This window comes from Euprymna scolopes, chromosome 3, assembly GCF_053919585.1.
Source record: "Euprymna scolopes isolate OS-2025 chromosome 3, ASM5391958v1, whole genome shotgun sequence".
In the NCBI taxonomy this organism is placed as follows: domain Eukaryota; kingdom Metazoa; phylum Mollusca; class Cephalopoda; order Sepiida; family Sepiolidae; genus Euprymna; species Euprymna scolopes.
In genome coordinates this window covers 11802018-11826282 of record NC_136484.1, presented here as the reverse complement: position 1 = coordinate 11826282, position 24265 = coordinate 11802018, and the positions used below count along the sequence as shown (strand labels likewise).

General features: G+C 35.1%; 1 protein-coding gene across 1 annotated transcript in view; it reads left to right on the top strand.

Annotated features, from left to right (window-relative positions):
• LOC145253140 (beta-1,3-galactosyltransferase 1-like) overlaps positions 1 to 24265 on the top strand; it is a 47729-nt gene that overhangs the window by 8818 nt on the left and 14646 nt on the right. The window contains exon 2 of the mRNA XM_080112909.1: positions 3684 to 3759. Coding sequence (XP_079969035.1) covers positions 3737 to 3759 — 23 coding nt within the window. The 5' untranslated portion in view covers positions 3684 to 3736. The remainder of the gene's footprint in view (positions 1 to 3683; positions 3760 to 24265) is intronic.

Sequence of the window (24265 nt, the reverse complement as noted above, 5' to 3'; positions counted from 1 at the left end):
AGAAACAGAAATTTTCCGACATCTCAGACTACTTTTTACAAAGTACTACCGCCTTAGAAAGCAGCTTTTTCTTCACCCTTTGTCAGAAAAATTACTCATTGGAAATGGGGACTGAAGGACAAAAAAGGAGAACCGAGAGTTACTGGAGCTGCCGATAACACATCCACATGCATTATCTACTCTCCATATTTGTCGGCATTATTAAATTGACGAACAAATCTCCTTACTGTGCTTATATAGCAATAGCTTTGTAAACGTTTAACGGGCGTCATTGAGTGTAGATTTTTCACATTTTTAGTACTCAGAAATTCAATGAAGTATCTCTGCTTTTGATTATAGTGCTTGCTCTCATGGTGTCTCCCATCGTCAATATCTGCTCTAGAAAAATAGGTCATTAATACATAGGTTCAGTTCTAATAACATTTCAATTTGCAGCCTGGATTTATTTGAGACCTGGCGTTGTCAAATATTGCATAAGTAGCAACGTATGTTCGATACTTTTTGTCATGGAAATCGATTGATTGCCGACTCTAGTCATGGACCCAACGGGGCGTACAGGAAATAAGCTTCACCTACCTCCCCGATTAAGATGATCGCTGTATTTGTTTAAATCGTAGTCATTCTCATAAAATCTTCGGGCGCTGTGTGTAAGAATAAATCTAATAACGATGCTTCTTGATTTATACGATTTCGGAGGAATGACGTGTACGTGATTGATCTGTTAGCTAACAATGAACTATGTGTGCTGCTACAAGCTGAGTCTTTATAAACCGATGAAGCAAATAAAAAATTGCGGACATGAAACTCCCTAAATGCATGCATCTGGGCGTTTATATCTAAGTCAAGCTCGGCACCTATGCTGTCAGAGACATTGGTGATCAATGTACAGTCTTGATTTGAGATGGAATGCTAAAAAAAATAAAGTGTCTAACGCAGTGTTGTAAGGATAATTTAAAGAAGCCAATTACCGGTCATCTGAATTTAGACTGTACTCTCTTGCAATAAGAATAATGCACCTAATATAGACTATAAATCTGTGCATATACTAGATTTTTCAGATCAGAATATAGAAGCAGTAAAAAATAGATTAATGAGATTAAAAGTTGGTTTCACTTAATGCTTAATTATCTAAGGAACTAGGTGAATGAATTCGACATTGGTTACTTGTAAGCCCACATGAATGCGAGCCTTAAGAGTCGAAGCGATTTGGTTTTTTGGGGGGGGGGCGAAGATGTTATCGGGTTTGAGATAATTTTTTTTCTTTAGATGTTATTTCATTTGGGATTTTTTAAATTTAGTTTGAGGGCACAGTGGATTAAACAAGATGGGTCAGCAAATAAACACACACAAGTATACTTCCCAAATATATCTCTTGTACTCAATCGGGAACTACTTTCTAGATAGTTGTCATCTCGAGAAAGTTCATCCCGGGGTCATTTTCCATCATCGAACTGGCACCACAACCATTTGATGGTTGAGCAGCCCCTCTATATATCAATACACAAGAAACACCAAATTTATAAGAGTATAGATATATGATGAGAATTATAGAAACAACATTCCAAGGTGATAAAAATTAAAGGAGAACAAAGTAAAATTACATGTTTATGAATGTTTGGATTTTCAGTCCTGATCAACACGATAATCTCGAATATGTCATGGAATAAAGAGGAAGCGATGAATAAATAATGTAATTCTTTCCTTTATCGTCTCTTCGTATATCTATATGAAGAGGCGATATCTATCTCTCATCTTTGGGAGGCTCCATGTTTTGACAAGTTCATGGGCTTGACCATTACTCCTTATTTGAAATGGAATACGTACATCAAATCTGTTGCCAAGGTCGCTAGGGAAATTGGTGGGATCACTCTATCGATATAGTGGGTAAGAGCCAAATACGTCCAAGGATGGAGTATTGTTGCTTCATTTGGGCAGGAGCTGCTAGGACATATTTATCCTACCTTGACAGAGTTCAAAATATATTTCGTAGCCTAGTGGAGGATGTCCTTTTTTCTTCCCTGCAACTTCTTTCTCACAAAAAAGACGTATCGTTATTTTCATGTCAAGTGCTCATATGAGCTTCAATTTATGCCCCCCCCCCCTCTCTCGCCAAACTTTCCCGAGAAACAGTCGTCTAGCTAAAAATACTATTAATAATTTCCCCGACTCTTTAGCTGTGCCTGAACCTAAACATAGATTCCATGAACAAGGATTCTGTCTTAGAACTGCACACCGGTGTAACCTCTCTTCCATTTGTCTGCTTTCCAACTATTATATGGTCGTCTTCAAGTCCAACGTAAACAAGTTCTTGATGAACTGTTCGCCTTAAGTAACAAAATATATCAAATTTACACTACATACAATTACAACATTGTCCCATTGACGACTATACACTTATTAATTCTTATCCTTGAGTGGCCTCTGATCTTGATAAGTTGTTACTACTTTTTAATATATATATAGTTCACTCATGTTCAGTTCAGGAGTGAATCTGGTGATGAAGCCTCCACCCCTTGAGAACACTTCAAATGAACTACGAAAATCGCCATTTTCACATCTCCAACACATTTGAAAATAATTTCTGACGAGGACGCTTCACAGAACGTCTGAAACGCGCGTAAAAACGATTTCAGTGACTTAAAAACATTATCACAATGATCCAAATATAATTCTCACTTAAAAACCAAGACACCGAATAATAAAATAATGTTAAAAAATACACATCGTTGGTAACTACTCCCTTATTTAAATATACATCTTTCTTTCGTTGGAATCTCTTAACCCATTATATATATATATATATATATATATATATATATATATATATATATATATATATATATATATATATATATATATATAGCGATGAAACAAAAATGAATTAAAGAATGTCAAATCAAACTCTTGCCAAAGCAAATCAAACCAAACAGGATATTTATCAGTATCTTTTACCCCGGATCGTAAAAGCGTAATCTGGAAAACCTACGCTAATGCATTTATTTCCGTTGTATATCTTGTAGATTGTTTTCGGGAGTGGCCATACTGTTTTTAAACACATCCTTATAATAAAGTGGTCATAATTATTTTAGATGAGAAAACGAGGAAAGAAAAGTCGAGTTAAATTTCTTCATAAGACCAACCGCACAACACATTTATAAGAAAATATGTGCAAGTAAAATTTCAGAATAAAATTGTAAAGTTAAAACTACGTTTATACAAAACCGACCCGAATGATGCCTTCTTCCAAATAGCCTTTGTACAATAATGCTCTACAATATAATCACACATCTGAAACATGTTCCCAAATTATTTTCAGAAATATAGGGCAATATTTTCCAAATAAAAGAAAGACCATGCAATTTCTTCATAAAAAACAATAAAATATATTGGTTATATTATAGATGAATGAGGGCCAGATAATGAACGAGCCTCGGTGACATAGTCACCTATATACAGCATAGCAGACTGGAGTCCACATGAAAAGCGAATATAGCGCAATGTTTACCCTATTAAGCCATAGCTAGCATGCAATGCACTTATCTTAAGAGTGAACGTGATATAAGTCTTTCTCCTTTTTTTTATTTTTATAGATTGAATAAAATATAGTCAGTTCGGTTCCCACAGAATCTAAGAGATAATATTTTTTGTCTTTGATTGACGAAATATTTATTTGTATTTTACAGGTACAAGGCGCAGATTATTGAGAGGTGGAAGTGTTTAAGAAACTAAGTGTAGGATGGCAGACCAGAGGATTAGCAGGTAAAGCTAAAAATAAGCGCAATTTAATCTCATTACGCAAAGAATTAGACGCAAAATGCTTGTCTAAATTCAAGAGCTATCACCTTTTTCCCCATTTTTAATATATTAACAAAATCTCAGTCGGTTGAGTTCTAATTGAATCTATGAGATAATATAATCGTTTTCTTTTCAGCTACGCGCTCGCGCAGGTGCGAATGACGGTTGTTTATTGAAAACTGTATTTTTGACAGCATGTCAACTGGCTGGTAAAGTGATTAACCTATGGTGACCCGTAGGGATCGAAACTGAAACTGACTCAAGGCAAAGGCAAGAAATGTATAATTGGCATTGACCAATGCTCCTAGCGGAAAAGTCGCATCTCTACCTTAAATTCGGCATCGAAAGTGTTTTAGTCTTAAAGCTCCAACAACCATACTTACCAAACATACTTAAAAACTTACAAGACATACATGATCTTACAAGACAGGAAAAAACAAGAAGCACACGAGATCGATAAGACCTACGTATATCCTTTTAAGAGCAGAGGTGACGTAACAAAGCGGCGGTGACAAGCTATCTCTTTGAAAGAGAAGCTGCAACAATAAGGCAACATGATGACGATTTTTTGGTCATCAACTAAAATACCTAGTTCAATAATTTTGGGTTAGATCCGACTCAGTAACGTGTGACTGCGTTGCACATTCGTGTTGTAACGTATACGTGAGGTTGGGTATATATATATATATATATATATATATATATATATACTTTTTTTACTATAATAATTAAATACCTACAGACACTAGTGTTTCATCCATTCGGGAATCTTCAGTGCAGGGTGTCACGATTAACACCAGTCGAACGATTCCAACCCGGCAACACGAACCATCTGTCTCGATTAGCATAGACCGTGTCCATTCGGCTATCATTAACCGCGTGAAATAATGTTGAATTTAAACATTTTAGTTTTTTAAATGTTCTTTACGTCAGTCAGACAGTGATCTAATGGTTATACGATGATCTATGCATAATACCTAAATTGACCGACTTTAATTCAACGGAAAATGCTCAACGATAAGAAACGAGTTTCTTAAAGGGGCTGTCATAATTATTTTTTATTACTATAATAATTAAATGCCTACACCCACTAGTGTTTCATCCTTTCGAACGGTCCGAACCCGTCAACATGAACCATCTGGCTCGATTAGCAGAGACCGTATCCATTCGGCTACCATTAATATCTTTTATGTCAGTCAGACAGTGATCTAATCGTTATGCAATGATCTATGCATAAGATCTAAATTGACCGACTTTACTTCAACTGAAAGTGCTCACGATAAAAAACGAGTTTCTTAAAGGGGCTGTCATATATATATATATATATATATATATATATATATATATATATATAGAGAGAGAGAGAGAGAGAGAGAGAGAGAAAAAGAGAAACACAGCAAAGATGTTTCGCCCGTCTTATGCGGGTTTTCTAAAGAGGGATGCTCAATGAAGAGCAGGTCGAATGTTTAGGTCTATATATATACTAATGTGGGAAGTTTTTATGTAAATTAAACATTTATATACCTATACACAGTTAATGATTATTGTAAGAAAAATATATAAAAGAAATGAGGACTAGAGTATTTTAGTTATTCCTGTATCTAAACTGTTTTCATTGATAATGATTTTCGACGAAGTGTTAGAAATTTAATTTCTTCCTTCTTTTCGTCGTTGTCTTTATCTTTCCTCCCTTCTTTCCTTCTTTAACTTTACGTCTTTTTAACGAGCTGCTGCTGCTGCTGCTGAAAGAATCACGCCACAATTGGTTCTACTAAGAGATAGTGTTCCCGCGAAAATGCAACAAGTGCACTAGAGAGCGGAGCAAAAGTCAGTTTTGGACAGAGATTCCACGAGGGTAACACGCAAGTTACGAGCTCTGGTCCTACTCAGACATTCAAGTCTTAAAAATAGTAAAACTTATTTTATTGTTCATAGGAATGAATAATGAGTTTTAGTAAGAGTCGAATCAAGTTGGTTGACTCGAAAAGAAAAGAAAGAACCAATTCTAAGAAGAATTGATCTATAAACTTGACGCACGAGATGCGATTAAATGTCGGCGTGTGGAAACCGAAATGTCTTTCCATGTTGTAACCAGTGAGAATTTCATCTGACAAGAAGGACGAACGAAGGTTTTACCAAACAACATTGAGTTTTCAAATTCAAGGATTATTTTCAAAAGAACTTTAAAGGATTCTGTCACTGAAGTGAGGACAGATCGATTAAGAGTGGCGCGAAGAAAATATATATGTAAAAAAAAGGACTAACACACATATATATAAAGATAAAAAAAATAAAGGTTAAAAAAAACGAAATCATTGTTTTACGCAGTAAGTTCTCTTATTCTAATTTTCTCTTATTTCTGTACTCTCTCTCTCTCTCTCTCTCTCTCTCTCTCTCTAGTGTTAATTAAGCCTTTAGTGCTTGCCATAAGGACATTTTTTGGCAGTCGAATTGATGAACATATAAACTGTATTTTCTCTTGTAAATTGAACATATAAACTTTTTTCTCAATAATTGAACTTTGCAGCTTTGCTGCCTTCTTTCCCCAACCCTTATGCTTTCTTTTTCCCTCAATAAAATGTCAATATTTTTTTTATTCTTAAAAGTATTTCCTTGTCTTTCCTTTCTTTGCTTAATAGTATTAGTAGATTGGCAAATGAGAGCAGATTCAATTAAAAGTTGAAATAAAAAAGAAATAAAATTGATATATTGCGTATGCTTTATAGGCGAGTCGAATTATTATTAAAGTCGAAGTGGTGATCATTCTCTATTATATGACAGAAAATAGCATTAAGTGTATTATTATTTTTCACATTTCTTTTGTGTTCATATAGGCTCTATTTAAGATTGCGTTGCGTTTCTCCGATGTATATTTTATCGCAATCAAGGCAGCTTGAATTTTAGTATTAGTTATATATAGATAAACGTGTAAGATCCTTGCTTGTCGAGGAGTTGTGTTTGCTATTTGAATGCCGATTTTGTGTAGATTTTTGAAAATGACGCTGTTTTTATTGTCAGTGGGCAGGATTACTTTTCTGCTATCTATTTGGTTATTTTCAGGGGCTGTCTCCATTCCGATTACAGTAAATTTTTATAGCCTTTTTTGCACGTAGTAAAAAGTATTGAGTGTATTTCAAAATTTTAAAGGTGTGTTCTATGTAAGACTTCGCAACAAAGAAACATAAATGAAGAATTTTATTACATACAACACACTATTAAAAATTTGCAATATACCCAATATTTTTACTAAACGAAAAAAGAAAGGCTCTAAAAAATTTACTGTAACAGAAATCAAGACAACCTCCTAAAATAATTAATCACTTGGGAGAAAATTAACAATTTCCCCTAACAGTAACAACAGCGCCATTTACAAAAATCTAAACAGAATAGGTATTTTAATATCACAAAAATATATTCGACAGTTAAATGTCTAACCCGTAAATCTGTATCTAACACTAATACTTAAATCAAATCTGGTGTATACATCATAGTCTGCGTTGATTGCAGCAAAATATACATAGAAGAATCACAACACGGTCTTAATAATAGATTATATGAACACAAAAAGATGTGAAAAATACTAATACTTTATGCTATTTTCTGTCACATTATGGAGAATGGTCACCATTTCGACTTTAGTAATATTTATCTCCTAAAACATGTATACAATAAATAAACATGTTGATTTAATCTGCACGCATTTCCAAATCTACTAATAAAATTGAGCAAAGAAAAGGCTTCTTCTATAATTCTCCTTATCTGTCGAAAGTCATTATCAATGAAAAACAATTTAGATATAGGATAAACCTAAATATTCCCGTCTTAATTTCTTTGACATCCTGTTTTTAAAACAATCATCAGTTGTATTTATGTATACAATTGTTTACCTTGCATGAATATTTCCTCCATTAGTGCATACAATACTAAACCTGGACCCTCCTGTCATTGAACATCCCTCTTAAGAAATCCCACATAAGACGGGCGAAAGGTCGAAACTCTAGGTCTCTTCGCCTCCATGTTAAAATTCATATACACAAACATGAATATATATATATATATATATATATATATATATATATTGAGTAAAATGATTTATAATTTATAATTACAAATCGGTGTCAAAAGGAAGAAGAAACAAAATCAATAAATTGTGCAATCGTTTCGGAAACTATGTTTTTGTTGAGATAGACAATACGTCTTGGACATAATGTTTTCATTTGACTTTATAAAACAAAGTGTCCTCATCAGCAAAAAGAGTGGGTGGGAGTTTATTGGCACCAAAAATAAAACTAGCATTTTTTTTAGTTTGGCAAATATATTTTATTCGCCCTCCTTTAAAGTCTGTAAGTATCATAGTCAAACCATTCATTGGTATGTTGTTAACTGTAGCTTACGAATGGTTGATTGGTGATATATACAAACTTCAAAGGAAACGCTAATAGATTTTCCTTTGGAGTTTGTATATATCACCATGCTAGTTTTTATATATTTAAAAAATGATAGTTTTATTTTAGTGTCTTTAAACCTCTTTTTGCCGACGTGGAGATTTGTTTTATGAAATCAAATGATAAAATTATTGTTCAAGACGTATTGTCTATCTCAATAAAAATGTTACATGATAAGAGCTGTCCCCTTTTCATGTAAGTATAAAAATAGAGAGATTAGTTAAAATGAAAATGAAATAGCAATAGTCGAAATTCGAACCTCGTAATTTAGGTTTAGAAAAAGATTACGTGTGAGAATTTAAAAATGTAAAACAAACGTTTGTTTAGAATATAGATAAAATATTTCAAGAAAAGAATGTGAATTATCAAGTGTGTTATGAAATTTTTAATTGAAAGAATGCAGCTTATGAGATAATGTTTTTAACATATTGGAAAAATAGGTTACTGAGTATAGGTTAAAATTCCTTTTGTAGAAATAGGAAAAGTTTTGGACACGTATGTCCAGAACACGTGAAAGAAGGCACATGTTTTAACATGTGTATGACGTCACGGAAAATAGAAAGTTCTAGGGATAGAGAAAAACTTTAGTTAGAACACAGTCAGTGAAAAAACTCAGAGAGAGTCAGTCGTCTAGGAAGCGAGACGTCACTTTGAAACTAAAATGTTAAGCCTTGTATTCTTGGTGATGGAAACACGGCCGGTCGTGACGAAATAAACCATCATGTGTTTTGTAAAGCTCGCCTTGTCTTATGATTCTTACAAAAAGGTAAAGTGAATTTGTATTATGTATTTGTGTTATAAAATGTCTTTACATACACGTCTCAACATCATCATGTCTACACAATGGCTGAACAGTGAACACTATCCCCTTCACCCAAAGAGCTTCTTCCAATCAACACATCTAAAGAATGAACAGTTTTACTATAAATATGAATCTTCATAAAACGAACAAAGTCTCTTACAGCAACATCTCGCTCTCTTTCTCGGAGTCTTTCTAAGCATCACTTCTAATAAGACTCTTTTAATGAAACCCCTATAAAAAACATTGTTTCCGAAACGATCCTACAATTTATTTTTAATTATATATCATGAGTCATTTTACTCAATATTAAAATAGCTCTAGGATATCTATGCCTATCGAGCTTATTATATATCTACATTACAACGAGCACTGTTTTCTTTTAATTGTATTAATGCCTTTACTAATACATTAAAATAAACTCTGCTCTTTAGACTGTTGTTCTAATTCCCTTAATACATATATAAATATATATATATATATATATATATATATATATATATATATATAAAGAGAGAGATATATAGATAGAAAGAGAGAGATAGAGAGAGAGAGATGAGTTTGTCATTGTCGGGGTCAAAACCTGCTAAATCATAATTTGTGCTCGTGACCGAGGATTTGTTATTACTGGCCTTTGGCCAGTTACCGTGCTGTCCCTAACAGCTTCATAAATCGTGCCGTTGACTCTGAACGTAACCCTTTGGTATTATCATGTTATAACGAATTTTCCAATTCGGTTATTCGTCAACGTGCCGAGAAATTGAGTAGGTAACTGCTTAACTTGATGCACCTTTTTGAAATCGGTTTGTTAGTGACAGTTTTGTCACGCTTATTTAGTAATGTGAGTAACGGCTTGTGACGGATAGGTTCAAACACATGTCAAAGATAATATAAGTAAAACTGACTTAAGCAACAGAAAACGAGGGCAGAGCGAACAGACGAATATATTAGGACACTGAGGTCAATGGAGGCTTTTTGGAAGCTTTTAAGTCATAAAATCTTATTTATTCTTATTTTCATTTTCTATCTCGGATAATTTATTGCTACTAAATTTGACCTCTTACTAATATCATGACCTTGATTATTACTCATTATTTAAAAAAAAATCCTTAAATCATGCAGCGTTTTGTCATAAATCTGTTCTTTTTGTGATTGTTAATCTGACACAAGCTGAAATGAAGATCCATCTCAGGGAATGACCAACACATCTCGTGTTGTATTTTCAGACAACATTTAGTCCCAAATTGTTTTCCCATTGGAATATTGCACACCTTTTACATTCTGCTTCCTCCGGTGTATAATCCCATATGCCATGTCGCTAGCTGACTTTATTTCCGATTCTCCGACTGTCTAACTGACCAACCCCCTTATTCTAACTTTTTGTATATATTAATTACTCGGTTGCCATAAGTCATACAACTCACATCTTTTAACATGTGACTTGTTTATTATTGTTTCCTATATTCTGATTTATTATTTCAAATTTGTTTTCGTATTCGTAACAAAAATACCGTCAAGGTCACATTCCTTGTTTTTTTGATTATTGTTCTCCAGAACCCGTTCTAAATTCCAAAACTTTATACACATATTTGCTTTTGTACACAAAATAATTATGCATACTGGGAAATAATAATTAACTTTCATCTTACATCTAACGTTTAATAATAATTATCGGTTTTCCTAAATCGACAATCATTAAGGTAACCCGGTGTCGTGCCGGTATAATGTAATATTAATCGTTAGCTTTTTTTTCTTTGTACCAGTTCTAAAAAGTGTCCAATTATTGTCCTTGGAATTTTAGTAAACATTCGATGATTGCCAGCCCTGAATCTCTAACCTCCGTACTATACGTTGAAGTCGAGTGTGATTACCCTTTTTTTATCCTCTATATTCCACTCACAATCACCATTAGCATTATAATGAGCAAGACTATTACTGTCTCTGATAAAACCCCCAAACAGAAAGAAATAATAAAGAAAATGTTGAGTGGGTTTGTTGTATTGTGGAGTGGCCCCCAGGTTGGGAAATCGTAGTAGTGCGTAGAACTCCCTGGCTGTGGTACATAGCAGTTTTAATTACGTCGGTCGTCCGTGGGTTCATTTGTTTACTAAGCGGTTGTCATGACAACGAGTTAAGACTAGTGAGTTATCTCATCTTAGACTGGCACTTTTTCCTTATCTTGCCTCTCGTCAATTGTCAAAAATGTCATAACAACGTTGAACCTGAAAACAAAGCGGTTGACAACTTAGAACGATCAGCCGTAACTTAAAAATATGCATTAAAAGACGTAAGTCACAATTGCGTTTGTTTTTGTATAAATTATATTTTGCAATATAGTTACAATTTAAAACAGTTCGTCTTTTTTTTTTCTTTTGGTGATTTTGAAGTTCACCGCGATTGTAACAGTGTTCTCACAGTGTTCTGAGGAGGGAAAAATGACATTTCAACGATCCGGTCTTCAGCAACACGTGCTGTCCCTTGTTTCTCCTCTCTCTGCTAGCTCTCTATAACAGGTTTCTCAATTAATGTCATCAGTGGAGATTATAATTCTTTGAATTTTATAGTTTATACGCTTGTTAGTGAGATAGGCAATTTTCAATTCGATTCCGCAAAAAAGTTCCTTACTATGGGCTTGGAAATTTCTGAGAGATTCCGCTGGTCAGCGTTCATTATTTCAATAATGCCTTCACTCGCCACATATCTTTCTTCTGATTGATAATAGAAATCAAGGCAATTATATTCCCATCGGCTCCACACCCTTTTTGTAAATCCACTATTGTCAAAGAATGGAGTATATTTATGTTATAGGCGAGCCTCTGCGCGTGACTACGTCTACTTGATAAGCCCTCGATTTTTCTCTTTATTTTCACGAAACAATTCTAGTAAGAACAATCTGCGGTCACCCGTCATATAGATGCAGCTTCTTGAAAAACAGATTCCCAGGATTCTAAGCCTACATTTATTAGTCTCTTGCTGTGTAGAGAACATAAACGTTTTTCGGACTATGTAACAGACGTGATTCGACGTGTCATCGCCTCTAGATTCGGTTGAAATTGCGGCTACAGAACTGGTGAGGTGTAAACATGTTACTGACGCTCTCGGTCCCGCAGACACAAGCACAAGCGATTCCTCCCACATACCTGAGGGTATTATTAAACTTCCTCGTTTCAGATCCACCGCCAACCGGAAACAATATAGTAACTCCCGCTGTATATCTATGATTACATCCTTCACCCTCTAACAGTTTATTAGAATGCGAGTTGAATGTCTCAGGACCAACATCTCTAGCTATACTCTTACATGTTCACGTAAAATGATAACGGACTATTCAGTCTAGCATAATCGCTGAAAAATCTTTGGAAAGTCTGAAAAAAATTGTCAAAACATTTCTTATCTGCTTATCTCTAACTCTTCCCTTTGAGTCATAACTATCGTTGCTTTACGAAACACTTACGACGGGTAAAACAGCCAGTATGCTATCCCGATTTCATGCTATTTTTGTTCTCGTGATAATTAAAAAATAGAGACCCTAATTACCCACCTAAGCTAACATCTTCTGCCCTCTCTCTACTCTTCGTAGCCTCCCTCTGATCATTCCTACACGTTCTTCAGCTATCACAGCGAACACCGCCTCTAAAGCCTTAACACAGTATGAGTAACACACTTTGTTTATTGTCTTTATCTTAGTCAATCTAGCTCCTCAAAATATGAACCTATCTTACAGTGAGTATTTAACAATTGGCTTCGGGGTTTATGGAAATCAGTATCTGAGAATACTTTTATAGCCTCCTATACGAGGTTCATAGCTGTTGGGTCGCCTCGTCAAATTTTCTTATTCCGATTCCATGAACCTATCTTAATGTCTCACATCTATCATTTAAGTGACAACCCATTTCGACCTGATAATAATTTTGTTCTGTTTAATTTCTAAATTTTTCCGATCATCGATGGGAGGCAGGCCTAAGTTCGGCCCGCCCTTCCACCACTGACAGTACGTACACATAAGCGCCATTTGTGCACGCATGTCAACGACGACAAAGCACCACATCGGCCTTAGCTCCTCAACTCACCTCCTACTTTTCTCTTACTCAAATATATTTCCGCAACTCCGTTTCTGAGACAAACCCCTAGTTGGGTTCGGTTTTTCCTTTGGTTTTCTATCATCCACTCTTCTGGAGCCTTGGCTGCCTTGCCGTTATAACCTTTTCAGTTTTGACCCGTTGGAAACTGCGTTCTTCGACATAGATTCTCTCCTACCCAATGACATATATTCTCTCTGCGCAATGACCCGACTCGCACATGTCTATCATTTAAGAGGTCTTGATTTTCGAGTTTCGTTAAATTATCGCCACCGGTCGAACTGCGGAGAACTGTATGAGTCACTTGTTAGTTTCAATCTCTAGTTTGCAACATTTGTGCACGCACTGGTCTGGTGACCAAATTGACTGCACTTCTGACAGTCTAATCCTGGATCCCAAAATTTTCTTCCGCATTGGTTCGATAATCCCTTGTCTTGACACACATACATGAACTATGAATCGATTTGTACATGCGATCAAGAGAGATCAAAGAATTAGACGTCTGCAAACTCCGTGGCTATCAAATAAAACTATATAAAAAGATAATATGACGTTATGGTGTTTTTTGTGTGAGAAATCATCTTTAATTACATACCACACGTTAACAAAACCGTCTAAAAAGAACAAATCAAGGTGTGTTTCATGGTTTCCTTGGGAGTTGGAGAAGATGTGTATTTGTCTCGGTTACAAAAGTTGTTTTTTAATTTAATTGGCTGTTTTTGAACTATCCAATTGGATATGTATATACACTCGCACACACATACAATCTCACAAGAGATAAAGAAACGTATGTATAATATACTTCATTAAAAGTGACACGAAATGATACGGCCTGGTAATATATACAAAAACAGACTTCTTTTTAGTCTTGACAGATTTTGGTTACCCACTGTGAGAGTGCTTGCGCTTGAAATGTTTGTGGAAGATTTGTGGGCTCCCCAACCATATATCTTCTGAATCGAGATGAATTAATACCAGTCGTAAGTAGTGGTCTACGACGACTGGGAACAATGCAAAGATAAGCGGAGAGCACACACAGCGCGTACAATTCCCAAATGTTACTAGCTAAGCTCAACGTTGCTTAACTTCGGTGATTTTTCCTAGAACTGGCGTGTCAAAGTGGTTATATCGTATTGTAATGTACACACATGAATATGCACATGCACGAATATATGAATACACTAGAAGCCCATATCCCTTATGCAGGCACGTTTTTTCGTGAACACTTCTGTCCACACACATGATCGCACAAACATTGACACACACACACACTCCGACAAACACACACAAAGACACACGCACACACACACACACGCATATATATATATATATATATTAATATATATGTGTATATATAATCTCTGCTATATTAAATGCACCAGAGTTGTTCTGTGAAAGAAGCAGCGATTCAAAAATAAGAAAAGAAAAGAAATAAAATAAGATTAAATGAATAACAACTAAAAAGGAGCTCGGCTGCGTATATATACACCTGACAACATTAATATATACATACATATATATATATATATATATATATATATATATGTGTGTAAACTTTATATAAGACTTCTGTATATAATTGAATATTGGAGATGCACGTGACAGGTTTGAAAGACTATCACAATTACACTATAAAATATACACACCCCTTCAATACACACCGGTTACCTTCCCTTGTAGTAATCATCCTTTCGCCCAACAGGTGGCGTTTTTTGTTTTGTTTTTTTTTTTACTTCCGTTTCCCCTTCTCTCTATCGACCTCTCTCTTTCGATTTGAACCTCGAATGCGATCGGAGGCAAATATTAGACACGCTTCGACAGGGCGTTTTCGTTTTCCAAGGTAGGATCGAATACATGTGCATACTTTAACGTCTTACATATCCAATGGACTTCCAAAGTATCCTTAGATGAACTCTCGTATGCACTAACGCACACGCATACACGCAACGAACATTTATCTACATGCATGCTAGTTCATATGCTACCCACACACACTTTGTAATGTTTGGAACCTTTCTGTGTAAATAAATATTCCTTGTACATATGTAAATATGCAATCCTGTTTTAGCGTGCTTCATTTGAATGTTTTGTTAATTCTATACGTAGTACGTGCAATTTATTGTGATTGTTTTTATTACAGTGTCTGAAATACAAACGACGATGGCGCAACACCTTCAAGTAATCGAACACGCAACCGTCCCAATAATCGGTTCCAAAACGCAGTCCACAAGTGGGACATCAAACTTTAACTGGCAACAAAACCGCTTCCGGGGACTCCCTATATGGTCATATAGTTACGATCACGTAGACACTTTTTCTAGAAGGACAATAGAACATATTACGAATAAGTTGCATGGGTAGAAAAAGACAATGATACGCCATGCCTTGGTTGACCAGGTCAATGATAAAAGATAGCGACTGTAAATAAATAGCAAACGGGCAATTACAAAAACGAAGCAAAAAGGGGGAATAAACATAGTTACAGGAAAAATAATAAAATAGAAAATCTAAAACAAAGAAATACAAATGATTTCTATAAGGAAAAGTGAAAACAAAAAGATTTAACAAAAAAATTACTTGTTTTTTTTTTACACGGTGATCATCACTTATCAAGGCCCGGAAGCCACTCAGGGATAAGGGTTATTGCAAGTACATTCCGTTAGTATTGAGATTTGATGAAGTGTTTACTTAAGGGGGTGGTTCATTAGGAATTTGTTAACGTTGGACTTGAAGACATCCAAGTTGTAGTCCGGTGGGAAGCAGGCAGACGGAACAGAGTTCCACATGCGTGCAGTTCTAAGAAAGAAGCTTTGTCCATGGCATCTGCGTTTTGATTTAGGCACAGATATAGAATGCGGTTAGAATGAAAAAAAAAGACGTACACACAGTAAAGACACACATACAGAATATATATATATATATATATATATATATATATATATATATATATATATACGCGGGATTGTTACATAGTGTTATCATTGAGGGGCACCATTTACGTTTGGTGTATAACATAAAAGGATTCCGTGTGCGTATGATTTTCTCTAATATAAATGGTTGTGTTTGATTATCATAAAGGGAGTCGTGTGTGTGACATGTATTTTCAGAACCTACCTCTGCTTCTTCGATGTTTGACCATCTGGAAATTTCTCATCCTGGAGGGAGACTTGATACCTGTTTGACGAAGATTTATCACTCCAAGACGATGAATTAGTTTTATAGTTTTTATTTCACTTTCCCCAGAGATCCTGCAGGAGGTGGAAGTGAAATCGGCCTGCGTGGGTTCTTCTTCTACACACGTCAGCGTTCGACCCCCCCCCCGCGTGGAGAGGAGGAGACAACGGGAAGACGTCCGTTGTCTTCTGTGTCCAAACCAAATCTCACAGATCTAGCCAACCTGACAACGTCACTCATACGTAATCTGGTCAGCTGACCTTCGGTTCTGGTAAACGTGTCTACACTCCACGTTTACTCACCCCCCCTCTCTCTCTCTCTCTCTCTCTGTAACAGGATATGCACAGGTATCCTGGCTTAGCGAGTTAAAACGAACAAAATTGTGTTCAGGTTCACAGAAAAAAGAATGGTGCTTAAAATTTTGTTGAAATTAATAAAATAAAAGGTTTGGTTCTATTTAGGAAATCGTAAAAATTGCGTAAGAATGTAGTCATGTGATTTTAATTATGAAAGTAAAAGCGTTTAATTTGCCGCAAAAGCAGTACAGATAGAGACCAAAAAGAAAGAACAAACTAAGGTTTAATACATTGCGTTTGGATTTGTCTGTTATAAAATGCTTGCCGGCGTTGTTTGGTCTATCTATATAAGTTGCCTACAGGGAAAGAGAAAAGAAGAGAGAAAAGAAAAACTTATTTAAGACGAATTATGTGTATTTAACTATTTTTTTTAAACACATGATGTTATTTTTCCTGGGACTTGTTGTTGCTGTTGTCGTTGTTGTTGCAGGTTACTATTTACAGCTAATTGCTAGGGCAACGGTATTGGACTAGTTGCAATGCAAATCGATTCTTATTGTTTATATTTATATTTGTGTTTTGTTAATGTATTTTGTATGGGAAAACTGTTTATGCATTTTAACCTTTGTTTTGGAGATGCACCTGTCTTCTTTAATTAGGAAACATAGAGAAATGTATAGAAAAAGAGTGAATGCAGTAATTTTTCAGTGTTATAAACGAATATTACCCGGGAATAACAATTTGTTTTAGTGCAAGTGAGCTTTAATTTCGGTTGTTTTTTTGGAAAGAACTGTGCAATAATGATTTCGTTGAACTTTGTGTGAAACTGATTTTGTTGTGATTGAAAAATGTTGATGTGATTGTCATATTGGTTGTAATATTTGCCTTGAGAGGCCGGCGCAGCTGAGTTAGTTAAAGTAAATAGACAGGATAATATAAATAATTATAAAGAAAAAGATCAGAATTACGAGACGGCTAATAAAGATGTAAGGGTCAACATGGGTTAAGATAATTATATTGTGCTCACTAACCACTTATTATTTTGCGAGTGATTCGCATGTTTTTTGTTTTTTTTTTTAAATATTTGGTTTTGTGATTTTCTTCGGCCGCATATCATTGCCGGGGAATTCGGTGTTCGCATTCGTTTTGGGCTAAAAAAAAGTTTTTTTTTTCTGAAAATTGAAAAAATGGATTTTCCATATGACGGAAAACGATGCGAACAGGAGCGGCTCACGGGCCTCGGCGGCTTACAAATTATAAACATTGGAGAATGGGAGCGGTTATAATGGCGAAGAATTGCTAATCAGTTGCGAATCATTCGGGTGAGGAGTTAAGGGTACTATAAAATAGAAAAAACAAAAGGCCGCCATACGTGGCACGTTAATCAGTAGATTGAATCCCAAACGGGAGTGATAGTATAAAATGATACCTCATTAAGTTTTTTAATGAGTATATATGTGCGTTTACCATAGTTTTATACTCTACGTTTTCCCGGAGGTGTAGAAAAAAATCACACGTTTTCATTTGAAACGATAGTTCGTAAATTTGAAAGTGCGTTTCAGTAGCGCAATGGGAAGGGGTAAGTTAAGTTAGTAATGTGACATTTTTAAACAGAACACCAGAATCAGAAAAAGATGTCTTAAATTCGTGTTTCAAATGAGAAATTATATCTTGAGCAAACAATTTGTCACACCGTAGAAAATGAGTAAAGAAATATTTTTGCTAGCTGAGTAAAACACACTGATAACTTCTAGCTGAGTAACGAACTGCTAGCTGAGTAAAAAACACTGATAACTTCAAGCTGAGTAACGAACTGCTAGCTGAGTAAAAAACACTGATAACTTCTAGCTGAGTAACGAACTGCTAGCTGAGTAAAAAAACACTGATAACTTCAAGCTGAGTAACGAACTGCTAGCTGAGTAAAAAACACTGATAACTTCTAGCTGAGTAACGAACTGCTAGCTGAGTAAAAAACACTGATAACTTTGAGTATAAATTTCAAACAGGTTTGCAAGCGCAGATTACAGTTATAAGGATTAATGTTAAAATCCGCCCCATAAGTTTTCAGAGCCATTCTATATATAAGAGCAAAAATTGGATGTTTCTTGTTTAATCACAGTTCAAATGTTTAAAATTAGACACATAACCTTTTCACGGTAAAGTCGGCTATCTGTAGTGTGGGCAGGTAGATGTGTAAATTCAGCATTTATTTCCAGCCCGAAATTACGAAATTGGTGATGATTGAGTCCATAAAATCGTATGTAATTAAGAATGAAAGCAAGATGGTCTGCGACAGAGGACAAGTTCAGATAATTCACACAGAGTGTTTGAATGCAATGGAATGTTAGGGTTTTTTTTGAGATCACAAACATTTATCAACATGGTGACTTCCATGTAAAAAAAAAAAAAATAAAATCCTTGCTTTATTTTGTAGCTGCTACACAATATACATTTAAGAATTTCCAACATACGAGCAACAGATTTTGATGAAAGACTTACTGCAGAAAATGCAATGGCATTTTCTGGACATATTTTCGATTGCAATCTATGTTAGACATTTTTACTAAGTAAGCCCGATGTAAATAATTTCTTAGCACACATGTGCACCACAGGAAAACCTTCTTGCATTGCGGTCTCATTATCTGCAAATATTTTTTCTAAAAAGAGACTTTATTGATACAAAATTTATCTTCGATTTTTCAATTGCTTCTGTTCGTAGATTCCAGTGAAACGCCAGTAATATGATGAATGTTTCGTTTCATAATATCGCCAAATATTTTAGTCTATTAATACTGCAATAATGTAATTACGTATAAAGCATGGCTTACCATTAGATGTTAATTTAATAGTAAAATATTCTAAATTCTTCTGTCCTTATATAATTAATCGACATTTCGTAAAACTTATTAAATAATCTTTAAGCGGCATATTATATATTAATAATAAATTTATTAATTATATTGTTACTCTCTAATTTTATTTCTGGGGGAGAAACCTACTCGGCATAAAATCCGTCTGTTCCGTCTGCCTGTTTTCCTCCGGAATACAACGGATGTCTTCAAGTCCCATGTTAACAAATTCCTAATGAACACCTCCTTAATTAAACACTTCATTAAATCTCCATACTAACGTAATGTACTTGCAATAACCCTTATCCCTGAGTGGCTTCCGGGCCTTGATAAGTGGTGATCACTGTGTAAAAACAAATCATCAATAATTATACTTAGGTAATATTCTCTAGAAATATGCATGTCGACAGGAGTTAAATTATCATCAAAGCGAAATTTAGGCACATATATTTTTACATATATTTTAAAGCCGATTAATGAGTAGGAACGACCGCAGCAAAGCAAAATGCAATCACACAACGCCAATGACCAGAACTGGGTATAAGAAAATACTCATATTATTGCTTTGATTCATTAGGTCTATTTCGCGGATTTTATGTGCAGGTTTTGAAAAGAAATAACCCACATGTTTTCTTCGAGTGGCGGATATTTAACGCATATTCCGAATTTTTTCCTTTTCTGATACCACTTTTCTTCTTTGTTAAGCGTGGGAAAAATCATTTGTCGTCCTTTTATTCTGAAGGACTAACTTAATTTTCTTTTCAAATTTTATATAATGTAGCTTCCTCGCCGCCTTAAGCAGCCTCCGTCCTCGAGTTAATGGGCGACGATAATTACATTGCTATGCCAATGATTTAAACATAACAGACATCATCCCCATCCTGTTGTTTTCTTTATTACTCAAAAAAGTTGTACTGCTACTTCCCTTGACTTTTCTATATCATGCTATTCTCTGCCGGTTAACATGTCATTTACTCATTAATAAAAGCAGCTTAGGACGAGAAAGTACCAAATGTACTGCTGCAGTTGATTATCAACTTTATTATGCAGCCACGGCCCTTTTTTATAAAGGAACACCTGTTTTGTATGCAGTATGCAAGCACAGAATACAATGGAAAACTACAGCCGGTAGTAGGAAGTGAAAATAAAGAAGAACACGTGTGTATGCATGCAAGAGGACGTGTTTAATACTGCTTTTCTCATTAGACTTGTTTTGTCTAAACAGGAACACAAGCATCTCGTTTATTTTTTTGTTGTTGTTTTCAGAAAAAAAGCATAGTGTGTCTACATGCCTATTTTAAGATTAAAGTTTCTGAATAGTTTTACATTTTTTATAAGAGCTACGCAAGCTGCACTAAAGAGCTTCGCGGGCTGTCCCTAGTACGTGGACGGTGCTTTGGCGACGCCTTATTTAAAGCCGTGCAATTTCCAGTGGTGATAGCTATACATTTTTTGTAAAATAATCATAAAAGAGATACCGGTTAAATATAAAAACAACGTTCAAGACGTGAGCATCATTTTTGTGTAGTGATTTGATTTACTTATACATAAGCCCTGCTTTATGTAGGACTAGTCTGGGCGGCTTGCGTAGCCCGGGTATTTCGGAGGTGTGTGTTGAGCAAGAAAAAAAGGTTGTAGTAGACAGACAGTCGAAGGAAGAAAATAACGTGACAAAAAAGTGGCATCCTTGCTGTTGCGTCCATTCCGGTACCGGAAGAACGTAGGCTAGTATTAAGGTTTGCCAATCGAAAAGAGATTATGACTTTCAAAAATATCGGCGAAAAATTCAACTCCTCCTTATAGAAAAGTGGCCAGTTCTAAAAATGTAATGTTTTAGCCAATTTTTCAATGTTTGTCGTCCGAAGGGTCAGGCTTAACAATGATACCGATTTTGTGAAAATTCGCCGCCTCTATCGTAACTTTGAGGCAGATATACGTACATGCATACATGACGATTGCAACGTCTTGTCAGATGAGTACCACTCTCTCGGGTACCGAAAGTCCATGAGCCCGAAAATAACCTTAACTTTAGTCCTGACGGAAAAAAAAATTCACACGCACAAGTAGACATGACACTGAAGACGGTCACTGGTATATATATATATATATATATATATATATATATATATATATATATATATATATATATATATACATGCACGCATGCATACACATATGCACATACACACATACAAATAACCTACATATATGCATGCATACATACACAATACATATATGCATACATAGACATACTTATTCATAAACATACACAAGACGGTCATTGGCATGCATACACACACACACACACATATATATATATATATATATTTAAACGCAAATATACATATATACAGATACACACATATCTGTAAACATACACATATATGTACATACACCATGAATACACATACATACGTATACAGACACACATGCATACATACAGATATACATACATACACACCTACAAATACATGCACATATACATACATACGTACACATACGCACATACATATATACATATACGTACGTAAATATGCACTCATACATACAGATATACATACATACAAACCTACAAATACATACACACATATACATACATCCATCCATCCATACGTACATATAAGCACATACATGTATACACACACTTACCTACATATACATACATGTACGTAAATATGCACTCATACACACATACATACATGCCGACGCATACACACATATACGTGCATACATAAACACATGCATAAATACACATACACACGCCCATATACATACATGCACACATACACACACATACACACAAACACACATGTACATACATATAAACATAGATATACACACATACACATACACATGTACATAAAAATACATACACCTATACATACACACACACACACACACACATATATATATATATATACATATAATAATGGCAGATCAATTACTACATGCTTCCAGCATTCCAGACCTACACGCGTCACAACTTTTCCATCGCAATAGGACCGATTTCTTTTCTTATAGCCTGAGGGAGTATCTGCACCTGATGGTGTTACAGAGTTTTAGTTTTGTACAGCAGCTAAATCTCTCTCTCGGTTCAAAATGTTGACATCCAGCAACAAGCAAGTTAGCCAGCAACACGTCAAACTGCAGACCAACTTAATGCGGGTACTGGTCTTCCGCTTTATGTTTTTAACTCAGAGATTTGCTTCTCCTAGAAGGGTTGCCTTCACAACGGCTTACGGGATCCCCCTCCACCCGGCATACACATGGAAATAAACACATGCGTACATAGACGTACGTCAACATACGTGTGCATGCGCACAGACATACAAACGTAATCACGTAGAGGCACACATATATGCATATACACACATGCACACATACGTACACACACACGAATAAATAGTCCAAAAATCATAAATAGTAAGAAAGTGATCAGCGATTGGACCATTTTTGTCCCTTTTCCTCCCTGCTTGGATTTTTTTTTTAAAATAAAGTTTGTTTCAAACTCATTTTTTTCCAACACATGACGATAAAATTAACAGACTCGCATATAATTTTCCAAACAAAACAACGTACGAATTGACAAGACAGACCAACTGAAAGTTATTTAAAGACGCTTGCACTTTTCTTTTTTTTTAATAAAGTTTGATTCAAACTATTTTTTTTGCAGCACATGAAGATAAAATTAACAGACTCGCATATAATTTTCCAAGCTAAACGTACGAATTGACAAGAGAGTCCAACTGAAACCTATTTAAAGACCCTTGCACTGTTTTAAATGAAGTTTGATTCAAACTCATTTTTTGCAACACATGGCGATAAAATTAACATACTCGCATATAATTTTCCAAACTAAACAACGTACGAATTGACAAGACAGTCCACCTGAAAGTTATTTAAAGACGCCTGAACTTTTTTTTAAATATACTTTTTTTTTTTTTTTTTTAAAGGCATCACCACATTATCAAGGCCCAGAGGCCACTCAAGGATAAGGGTTAAAGAGTGTACAGTAGAAATTGGTCAATATAGTAATCATTAGTAATGAAAATTTGGTAAATTTAATAACTTATATGGAACGGCTCATCAAGAACTTATTTACTTTAGACTTGAACACAACCATATTGTAGTCAGCCGGAAAGCAGGAAAACGGAAGACAATTCCACAGGCGTGCAGTTCTAAGAAAGAAGCTTTGTTCATGGAATCTACGTTTAGGTTTAGGCACAGATAAAGAGTGGGGGAAATTATTGATAGTGTTTACAGCTAGACGAGTGTTTCTTGTGAAAGTTTGGCGAGGGGGGACCATAGATTGAAGCTCAGTTGAACACTTTCCATGAAAATAACGATACATCAGAGACAAACTCGCAACATCTCTTCTGTGAGATAGAGGTTGCAAGGAGGAGAAAAGGACATCTCCTACGAGGCTACGAAGTCTATTTTGAACTCTATCAAGGCAGTTTGATTCAAACTCATTTTTTTCCAACACATGACTATAAAATTAACAGACTCGCATACAATTTTCCAAACAAAACAACGTAGGAATTGAAAAGACAGTCCAACTGAAAGTTATTTAAAGACGCTTGCACTTTTTTTATTTAAATAAAGTTTGATTCAAACTTATTTTTTTGCAACACATGACGATAAAATTAACAGACTCGCATATAATTTTCCAAACAAAACAACGTAGGAATTGTACAAGACAGTCCAACTGAAAGTTATTTAAAGATTGCATACATACATACATACATACATACATACATACATACATACATAATGATAATTGCAACGTCTTGTCAGACGAGTGCCACTCCCCCAGACACTTAACGTT